Source organism: Stomoxys calcitrans, chromosome 3 (assembly GCF_963082655.1).
Source record: "Stomoxys calcitrans chromosome 3, idStoCalc2.1, whole genome shotgun sequence".
Taxonomy (NCBI): Eukaryota; Metazoa; Arthropoda; class Insecta; order Diptera; family Muscidae; genus Stomoxys; species Stomoxys calcitrans.
Genome location: NC_081554.1, coordinates 187,814,624 through 187,824,998, shown reverse-complemented (window position 1 = coordinate 187,824,998; position 10,375 = coordinate 187,814,624). Strand labels below are relative to the sequence as shown.

Below are 10,375 nucleotides of genomic sequence, written 5' to 3'. Positions count from 1 at the left end.
AACTGTGGACATTGGGCGGATTGATTTGTTGGGATGCTTACTAAAAATGATAAAAGGCCTTGCATAACTATCGGCACAGGGCGAGTATTTGAGGCATGTCACAGGTTCGTAAATACCCATGGTGAAACTGTTATACGACAAGGGATTGCTATATTCAATGAGTTGGATGTTATTTGTATAGCATAAAAGTATGTACTGTTTTCACGATCGATCCTCTGGACCAGAACGAGCTTGCTCACCTATAGGAGCTAGACGAGGATCGCAACCTATACATAGAGACACGTGCGTACAACAATGGCATTATTCACTTACCATCCAATCTCTTCTACATAGTACGCCAGAGACATGTGAAGGATCTTTTCGTTTGGCACCCAGCCCACTAGAGGTAGAGGTGGAACATCAAACTTTGAAATTGTTTTAAAACCATCGAAATGTTTCTTTTGGAAAGTTTTTTTTTGTTTTATTTTCTTCGGACATAAAAAAAAAATAAGAAATTTTTCAAACTTTCGTAAAACTGCCTTCAATGTTTGTTTTTCTGCAGTAGAATCTTAAAGTGTGAAATAATGGAAAAGGTTAACTTATATGTAACACATAAAATTATAATCGACTTCATATATTGAAAGCCTTAGATTAGATATACATAACAAATATACGATTTTGGATGTTCTATTTTTCAGTATAGTGGTGGTGCATGAATTTCCCAGGCTATGGGCTTAGTGAATATAAAATATAAGCTGTGATTCAAGTTTAATTGATTGAAGTTCGCTTGCAATACCCAAGACTCAAGCGAGTTTAGTGCATATTTAGCTTTCATCGTCTTCAATTTTAGGCGCCAAATAATAACGTATATGACCCAAATCCTGTATACGATATTCAACCACCAAAGGTACATCTGCTGACATGGACAATTGTACTTGTCCCGACAAAGGGCTGGCCTTTGTGAAGGCATTCAGGTAACGACAGGCAAAGGTAAGGGTTACGGGTTCCTGCATTTCAATACTAACTGCCTCTTCTTCCTTATCCACACTGGAGGTTTGGGCCAATTTAACATTGGCAGAGCCCACATCACCGGAAGCAGAAAACTTTACACCTTCCTTGGTGCAACAGATGAGCATGGATTCACTGAATTGAGCCAAATCACGGCAGATGCGTGCAAACTCCATCGAAGGCATGCGTACCACACACGAATAATCAGTTTCTGGAATACCCAAATGTTCCTGATCGAGATTCATCAATTTCATTTCATAGTCCGAGACTTTTTCATGGTTGGGTGACTCAAACATAAAGGTTACCGTATCGGCATTATCTTGGGCTTTTATGGTAACTGTATCATCATTGTTGGCACACTTCAAAATTTTGGCCATGCTACCCAAATTCATGCCCATGGAAATGTTGCGATCACAGCGGAATTTATCGAAACCATCGGAGCGTAAGGTAAGCGAGACCAGGGATACATGGGAGTTGTCCATAGCTTGTAGCTGTGGAAAACAAAGTAATGTGTATAATGTATGCCTAAATGTTCAATGTTTCCATATATTTACCTGTATACCCGAGTCGCTGCAATCAAATGTGCCCTCATTTAGCAGATCTTTGATGGCATCCAAGATTTTCTTGAGAATGGTGGCACTGATCAAACGAGCCTCAAACATTTTGTGTTATTTTATACTGTTGATATTTACACTTAAGAAATATTGAAATATACAAATCGGTGGAATATCTTTTCCTTAACCGCTTCTTATGACTTTTACTTTTTGAATGAGCTCGAAGTTCCTTTGGTATGAATGTATTTCGCGTTTGTGAATTTCTCTGCAACATGCAATTGACAGCAGAACGCTTGTTTTGGCGCCAACTGTCAAAGGTGTGGAGTTTCGCAATTAATTCCTTTGTTGTATGACCTCTTGCGGTGAAGGGAGGTGTTTGCAAATTGACAGCTTGGTTGTTGCCATATGATAAAGGGTCATTTACACAAATTAATAAATCGTTCTAAATTGAAAGAAATGCTGAAGAACCACGCAAATAATTAAGGACAAAAATACCATTTAAACCCCGTTTACACTGCTCTTTAAATCCGTATTTAATTTATTTATTTATTTATTAACAAAAGTAATACCAAAGCCTTCGCGGCCAAAAACGTATTACCAAGATTACATTCCCAAATAGAAAAACTTATATATACATACTTAATTAACAAACTCGATAATCTACAACGATTATTTGCAATAATTCAATTCAATTCAATTGGCTCCCCAGCCATTACTATGTACTTAATTAAAAATTAATAAGTTAAAAGTTAAAACATGTCCTTGTTATGTTAGCAGCGAAAGAAAAAAAAACAAGAATAATATACCCAAAGCAAACAATTATGTGGAATCAGAAGCGAAAAAGGCAATAAGTTTAAGGCGAAAAACATTATTAGAATGTGAAAAAATCCGTAACTCAGCCGGTAATAAATTCCAACATCTAGCCACACGGACTGTAAATGATCTCTCAAATATAGACCGGAATATACGGGGCAAAATGATATGCGTGCTTCTACTCGAGCGTGAAAAATTGAAATATCCGCATAAGGGCACGGGCACTCCACTTTTAACAACCTTGTAAAAAAAAATGGTATTACGTAGATCAACATAACGGCGAAAAGATGTTCCCAAAAAGTCTCTGACAAACCTCGAAATATGATCACGAACACGAACATTGTACACGAATCTCACCACAGTATTCATAATCCTATTCAGTTTCTGGAGATTGTAGTCAAATGTTCCTGACACAACTTCTAACCCGTATAAAATCTGTGGCATTAAAAGGGCATGAGCAAGTCTGGCTTTAACTCTTAATGGAAGATAAATACCTGCAGAATACAACCTCCGTAAAATACCATAAACGCGAGAATGAACAATGTCTATATGGATACCAAAATTCAAGTCCCTGTCAATAGTAACTCCCAAGCATCTAAGCCTATCAACAAAGGCCAGCCGCGAATTCTGAACAAAAATTTCAAACCCAGATTGCACCTGTGAACCGAACAGAATAGCTTTAGTTTTCGAGGGATTTATGGAAAGCGAGTTGAGACTAGACCACAATAAGATCCGATTAATGCAAGTATTAATGTTAGACTCTAAAAGACTGCCAGAATCGCGATCTGCACTAAAAAGAAGATATATATCATCAGCAAAAAGAAAAGTGTTACACAGGCTAGGTCCAAGGAACTCAGAAAAGTCATTAATGTATAGTATAAAAAGTAGAGGCCCCAAAACCGAGCCCTGAGGCACACCGGAAGATAGAGAAATAACTTCAGATCTAATCCCGTTTAAATCAACAAATTGAGTCCTCCCAAACATGTACGACATCACAAGTTTGCAAGCAGACCTTGAGAACCCGAAATTACGTCTCAACTTGTCTATCATAGTCCCAAAACAAATAGAATTAAAAGCCTTCGTCAAGTCAAGAGACAGAAGAGCACTCACTTTACCATTATTAATATCATTCCTTATCGATTCAGTTAGGTGAAGCAGCAAGGAAGTGGTATTATGACCTGAACGGAACGCATACTGAGAGTCAAATATCTTGCGCCTGGTACTCATCATTAACTGCTCCTTAAGAACATGTTCGAAAACCTTAGAAAGAACCGGAAGAATCGAGATAGGCCTTAAGTCCTCTGGACTATGAATAACAGAAGTTTTAGGTATAGGAACCACACGCGCAGTCTTCCATGAAGAAGGAAACTCAGAAGTCATTAAAATAGAATTAAATAAATGTTGAATTATATCGGATGTATAGGGAAACAGAAGCTTTAAAAATTTGATAGGAATACCATCAACACCAACCGACCTTGCCGTAATCCTTGCTAAAGCCGCCGAAATATCGTCCACATGAACACATCTAAATGAAAATGAATTTTCAAAATCTTGAAATGATTGAAAATCAACATTAAAACCCTGGCCAGATTGAACACTGGTAGCAAAAAAATTGTTAAGTGTGTTCACATCACCATCATAATTAAAGGTATCATCATTAAAGCATCCCGAGCCCTTAATAAAACGCCAAAAACCCTTAGCATCTAAATTTCCAAAATGCTTTGAATAATGCTTTCGCCTTTCCCTACGTATGATGGATTTAGCCTTATTCCTATATCTACAAAATATTCTCCAGTTCTCAGGTGTATTTTCTTGGCGGAATGCTGTGAAAGACAAGTCCCTCAGGAACTGAGCATCTAAAACATCTCTAGATTTCATCCATTCCTCACCATACCTACGAATCCTTCTCCTGACGACAGGTACAAAAGTGAAAAGACTTCCAAAGAGCAAAGCAACACGCTCACTCAAATCATTGGCATCAGAACTATAGAAAAAGGATGCACTGTCAAATACAGATAGGCATTGTAACAAACCATCCCAGTCAATATTCTCATAATCACGAAACTCTATCATCTCTTCACACGAAGCAAAATCAAAATCAAATGAACAAAAAATTAGCGCATGATGAGAGATAGATGGACATTGTACCTGATTGGAGTGATAAGTCATAGAATTCTCACCCACCAGCATGAAATCAATCAGAGATGTCGTCCTATGACCAACACTGTAATGGGTGGGCCTGGAATTGTGCACAATAGACAGGTTAAGTCTGGTACATAAGGAACGCAATAAGGCAGATCTTGATAAATTGAACAAATCACAATTGAAATCACCAACAATAATAACTTTTGTATAATTCAAAAGCAAGTTGTAGTGCAGTTCCTCAAAGGACTCAGGATCTCCAACTGGAGGCAAATAAACTACTCCAAATAGAAGCTTTGTACTCCCTGAACACAACTCAAGGAAAAGAGATTCGCATTTACCCAAAGCAAAAGCACGAAAAATAACCTTATGTCTGATCGTATTAGATACATAAACTCCTACTCCACCGCCCCTCATATTCTCGCGGTCGTTTCGATAAAATTTGTAGCCAGGGATACTGACAGCCTTACTGGAAACAACTGGTTTAAGCCACGTTTCAGATATAGCAAAAATATCAAATCGGGAACCGGATAATATCGATTTCAGTTCATCAAACTTTACGGAATTGGGGGAAGGTCTAATACTCTGACAGTTAAGGTGGCCGACATAAAATTTACCAACAGACGCGCCCAAAAAAGAGTTAATATTTGCGTGACTGCTAACTACAGGACCCATGTTTATATCAAAAGACATCAAAAATTATAAAAGTTAATGCAAACAAGGTGGGGAACCAAACAGGAAAAATTAAAAATCTAAAAAAATTTAATATGAAGCTAAAAATCATACTAAAAACCACTCATACAATCAGCTAATCATTATTATTATTATGAGATCATATATAATACTTTAGTTATAAGAAAATTAATTATGAAATTGCAGGAAGAAAATCAAATGAAAACAATGAAGAGAACCAAGATTTAACGAAATGCATAAATAAATAAAAAAATGGGTAACGTAGATATTTTAGTTAAAAAAAAAATCTGTTAAATCGAGGTTTACAAAAATAAATCTTTAGAAGTAAAAAAAATAAAATACTATTAATATACTGAGGTCCCATTTTGAAGGAGCGAAGAACATTCGTTTAGGTCACGGATGACTTCAGTACCATCCAAATTGTCGATCATCTGTTTTTCCTTTATAAAAGAGCTGACTTTGTAAAGGAAAAACAGATGGTTGAGCCATTAAAATCGGGTTTAATGATTAGTGTAAACAAGGTTAAGGATTTGCACCTGGTATAAAACCATGGAGCATATGTAGTATTCTGCGAGGTTTTGGAAATCTCGCGTAATGTGGTTTTTCATACACTTTTAGTGTGAGCAAATCTACTTATTTGAGGAGATTTTCAGCAAATCTCCTTGGAAATTATGTTGTTGTAGCCACATTGCGTGTGGAAGTAGCGTCAAGCTCCTTTAGGTGAGCCGGCTCGTTCCGGTCCAAAGGACCGATCGCCGCAGTAACAGGGTGGCCATTGGTAATTCAAAGGCGCCAACAACTCGCCTTGTCATATCGAGCATCGTAGGCTCAGTATTTGTCCAAGAGCCGGAGCCACCCGACCTCTCAGTGAGAGGTGCTTACACTGATGCTCACAGCTATCCCACGGCGGGGTAATCGTTGGTGGTTATCGTTTGTAACTTCACGCAGGTAAAAGGCAAAGTCATTAGCCAAACAACAATAATATCAACTACACAACCCTTTGGGAATGGTAGCGCAAATTCCCCGTAGGCTGTCAAATTTCCTGTACTTCCAAACTAACATTCTATTTTTATTTGCATTTTCATGCGTAGCAGCCACAAGATCAAAAGATGTATGACTTTCTAGTGGTATTTGCAAACAACTCTGGAATTAGAAAATTTCATCTGCTGGTCTAACGACTTTACCTTGTATAAATTTGTCTAGCAAAAGACATTGGTTTAAGAGTTGGTATTCTATTCTGCATACCAAAACACGTTTCTTTATTTGCATTTATTGCTTTCTCTATTTTATATACTTTTTCTCAAATAAATAAGGAAAAACGAACCACTGAAGCCAATAAACCGAACAAAAATGATGCCGGCAATAGTTTCAAATGTTGCCACTATGATAGTTTTTCTACTTTTCCGCCTATTTTTAGCCAATGTTCCGCCGACGTTTTTTTATATGGAGTTTGACAGCATTCCGTCTGAATAGCTGAAGAGAATACTCAACATAATGCGTCAAATACGAATAGAGCACCCTCTAATCGCGTATGTATATGCATTGTACTTGTGTCTACATATATGTGTGATTTAATAAGAGTTCGCCCTATTCGAAAGAATATATTCCAAAATCCATTATTCATACTAAGTATCACACGATGTGTACAACTTTTTGAGTTTTCATATTTGAATAAACATAAGAATTCATATCGTGTAGTAACGACTTCAAAAAATTTTCATCTGGCAACCTTTGAAATTCTTAATATTACCCTACACACTCTTTTGGCCAATAGCGGTACTAACGTTACAGCTGTTATAGGTAAACAAATTTTCGCGCTCAAAAAGCCGTCAAACAAAGGCAGATGTCATTCGAATTTGGCGTGTGTTTCCTAAGGTCCAGCACAAAACATTCTCCTCGAAGTCGTTAAATCTTTGTTATTCTATTATCATAGCTGAATCCTTGAGTGATAAGAGCACTATTGGTTTGATTGTTGGAACGCCTATTGCTAGTTAAATTCTTTTTGTTGTGTGCTTTGACGAATTTGTGTTACAATTATGGATATAGCAGATGCCCAAGTTGGTCAATTGCGTGTCAAAGATGAAGTGGGGATTAGATGTCAGAAATTATTCCAAGATTTCCTTGAAGAGTAAGTAAAAGTAAAGCAATGAGGGATTCTAAGAGGTTGACTTTTTTGCTGCTTGGATTTAAGGTTTAAAGAGGATGGAGAGATCAAATATGTTAAACCTGCTGCTGATTTGGAATCGCCAGATCGTTGCACCTTGGAAGTCAGCTTTGATGATGTGGAAAAATACAATCAAAATTTGGCTACCACCATTATTGAGGAGTACTATCGGTAAGCTTGCTATCGTATTTTAAATACTTTCCTTTATTTATTCCATCTCCACCATTTTCAGCATCTTCCCTTTTTTGTGTCAATCCGTTTCGAATTTCGTTAAGGATCGCATTGGTTTGAAAACTGAAAAGGATTGTTATGTTTCCTTTACCGAAGTGCCTACGCGTCATAAAGTACGTGATATGACCACTTCTAAAATTGGCACTTTGATACGCATCTCAGGCCAAGTGGTGCGCACACATCCCGTACATCCAGAACTTGTTTTCGGCACCTTCATGTGTTTGGATTGTCAAACTGAGATAAGAAATGTTGAACAGCAATTCAAATTTACTAATCCAACAATTTGTCGCAATCCTGTGTGCTCCAATCGTCGCCGTTTCATGTTGGATGTGGAAAAATCATTGTTTGTGGATTTCCAAAAGATTCGTGTACAAGAGACACAAGCTGAGTTGCCCAGGGGTTGCATACCACGTTCCGTGGAAATTATTCTGCGTTCAGAATTGGTAGAAACTGTACAGGCCGGAGATCGTTATGATTTTACCGGCACCTTGATTGTGGTACCCGATGTGGGTGTATTGAATATGCCTGGAGCCAAGGCTGATCCAGGTTCACGTCACAAGGCGGGTGAGGGACCCGAAGGTCTTACTGGCCTGAAGGCTTTGGGCATGCGTGAGTTAAACTATCGCATGGCATTTTTGGCTTGTAGTGTGCAGGCTACAAATGCTCGATTTGGAGGCACTGATTTGCCCATGTCAGAAGTGACAGCCGAAGATATGAAGCGGCAAATGACAGATGCTGAATGGAATAAGGTTTATGAGATGTCCAAGGATCGCAATCTTTACAATAATTTAATAACCAGTTTGTTCCCCTCAATTTATGGCAATGATGAAGTGAAGCGTGGTATACTGCTGCAGCTATTTGGAGGAGTGGGCAAAACCACACATGAAAGTGAGTTAGTCTAATGAAGCCATAAAATCATAAACTAATTTTCCTTTTCTCTGCCCTAGAAACTTCCTTGCGTGGTGATGTAAATGTCTGCATTGTGGGCGATCCCAGTACTGCCAAATCGCAATTTCTTAAACAAGTGGCGGATTTCTCCCCTCGTGCCGTTTATACTTCGGGTAAAGCTTCTTCGGCCGCTGGTCTTACGGCTGCTGTTGTAAGGGATGAGGAAAGCTTTGATTTCGTTATAGAAGCCGGTGCCCTTATGTTGGCCGACAACGGCATTTGTTGCATTGATGAATTCGACAAAATGGATCCCAGAGATCAGGTGGCCATTCACGAGGCCATGGAACAGCAAACCATCTCCTTGGCCAAGGCTGGTGTACGGGCCACACTCAATGCCCGCACCTCCATATTGGCTGCTGCCAATCCCATTAATGGTCGCTATGATCGCTCCAAGAGTCTGCAACAGAATATTCAACTTTCCGCCCCCATTATGTCTCGTTTCGATTTGTTTTTCATTTTGGTCGATGAATGCAATGAGGTTGTGGACTACGCCATTGCCCGTAAAATTGTGGATCTGCACTCGAACATTGAGGACAATGTGGAGAGAGCCTATTCGCGTGAGGAGGTTTTGCGCTACATTACCTTTGCCCGCCAGTTCAAGCCGATCATAAGCAAAGAGGCTGGTGCCTTGTTGGTGGAGAACTATGGACATTTAAGGCAACGTGACACGGGCACTGCTGGCCGCAGCACTTGGCGTATAACAGTGCGCCAGCTGGAGTCCATGATTCGCTTGAGTGAGGCCATGGCTAAGCTGGAATGTATGAATGAAGTGCAGGAGCGCCATGTTAAGGAGGCCTTCCGTTTGTTAAATAAATCCATCATACGTGTTGAGCAGCCCGACATTCATTTGGATGATGATGATGTGGATGAGGCCTTTACCGGTGATGTTGACATGGATCACAATAATGGGGCAAATGGTGATGGCGAGGCGCCTGAGCAGGCCGCAGACGCTGACGGCGAAGGTGCTCAAGTTGGTGTACAAAAGAAAAAACTCACCTTGTCCTTTGAGGATTATAAAAATCTATCCACCATGTTGGTTTTACACATGCGTAATGAGGAAGCTCGCTGTGAAGTGGAAGGCACCGATTCCGGCATGAAGCGCAGTGATGTGGTCACTTGGTATTTGGAGCAAGTAGCCGACCAAATTGAGTCGGAAGATGAATTGATTTCGCGCAAGAACTTAATTGAAAAGGTCATCGATCGTCTGATCTATCATGATCAGGTTATTATTCCCCTAAAGACCACAGAGCTTAGACAGCCCGGCAAAAGTCCTAAACGCACTGACGATGATGAGGATCAGGATGATCCGCTATTGGTCGTACATCCCAACTACATAATAGAATAGGCACCATAAACGGCTTACATATTGTGTATGTCAGCAAGTAAGAGCCCTGCTTAGTTAGTGTATAACCGATTCCATTTGTTAATTTTTTAAAGAAAATTTTTTTTTTTAATTTCATTGAATGACATTTTAGCATTTAAGTTGAGTTTTAGTTTTGTAGCTGGTAAGGAAACACGTTTTGCATAATAAGCCCATTTTTTGCTAAATAAACTGGCCAAAAAAATTTCTTGAAAATAAATTGCAAGGGGTTTAATAAATGTGATAGATGGTTGTGGGAGTTGTTATGGTTGTGATTCTATGAATGAGCTGTGTAGGAGGGTTCTACTTACAACACATGCCACATACAAATGAGACTACAACAACATCCTTCTCCAACGTCTTCCTTGTTACAGGTACAGCGCGACGTCGATAGACATCTATCAATAAACCGAGGTTTTGCTGCCTTAGCCGCAGGGGAAGTGACTCCTCCCCGTCATCACACAGCCAATTCAGGTCTCTACA

General features: G+C 39.2%; 2 protein-coding genes across 2 annotated transcripts; one reads left to right on the top strand and one right to left on the bottom strand.

Moving 5' to 3' along the window:
- Positions 1-597: 597 nt before the first annotated feature.
- LOC106081394 (proliferating cell nuclear antigen) lies at positions 598-1,951 on the bottom strand. The gene is made up of 2 exons (XM_013243308.2): positions 1,542-1,951; positions 598-1,478 (listed from the first exon to the last, which is right to left on the bottom strand). Exons 1-2 carry the CDS (start codon positions 1,647-1,649, stop codon positions 804-806), a joined length of 783 nt encoding a protein of 260 aa, XP_013098762.1. The 5' UTR covers positions 1,650-1,951; the 3' UTR covers positions 598-803.
- A 5,075-nt stretch (positions 1,952-7,026) lies between these two features.
- LOC106081391 (DNA replication licensing factor Mcm6) lies at positions 7,027-10,112 on the top strand. The gene is made up of 4 exons (XM_013243303.2): positions 7,027-7,317; positions 7,381-7,524; positions 7,586-8,472; positions 8,532-10,112. Exons 1-4 carry the CDS (start codon positions 7,226-7,228, stop codon positions 9,875-9,877), a joined length of 2,469 nt encoding a protein of 822 aa, XP_013098757.2. The 5' UTR covers positions 7,027-7,225; the 3' UTR covers positions 9,878-10,112.
- Positions 10,113-10,375: the final 263 nt, after the last annotated feature.

Coding starts and splice junctions, on each gene's coding strand:
- LOC106081391 (XM_013243303.2), top strand. CDS start 7,226: ATGGATATAGCAGATGCCCAAGTTGGTCAATTGCGTGTCAAAGATGAA. Junction 7,318..7,380: donor TTCCAAGATTTCCTTGAAGA/GTAAGTAAAAGT, acceptor CTTGGATTTAAG/GTTTAAAGAGGATGGAGAGA. Junction 7,525..7,585: donor ATTATTGAGGAGTACTATCG/GTAAGCTTGCTA, acceptor CACCATTTTCAG/CATCTTCCCTTTTTTGTGTC.
- LOC106081394 (XM_013243308.2), bottom strand. CDS start 1,649: ATGTTTGAGGCTCGTTTGATCAGTGCCACCATTCTCAAGAAAATCTTG. Junction 1,479..1,541: donor GCAGCGACTCGGGTATACAG/GTAAATATATGG, acceptor TGTTTTCCACAG/CTACAAGCTATGGACAACTC.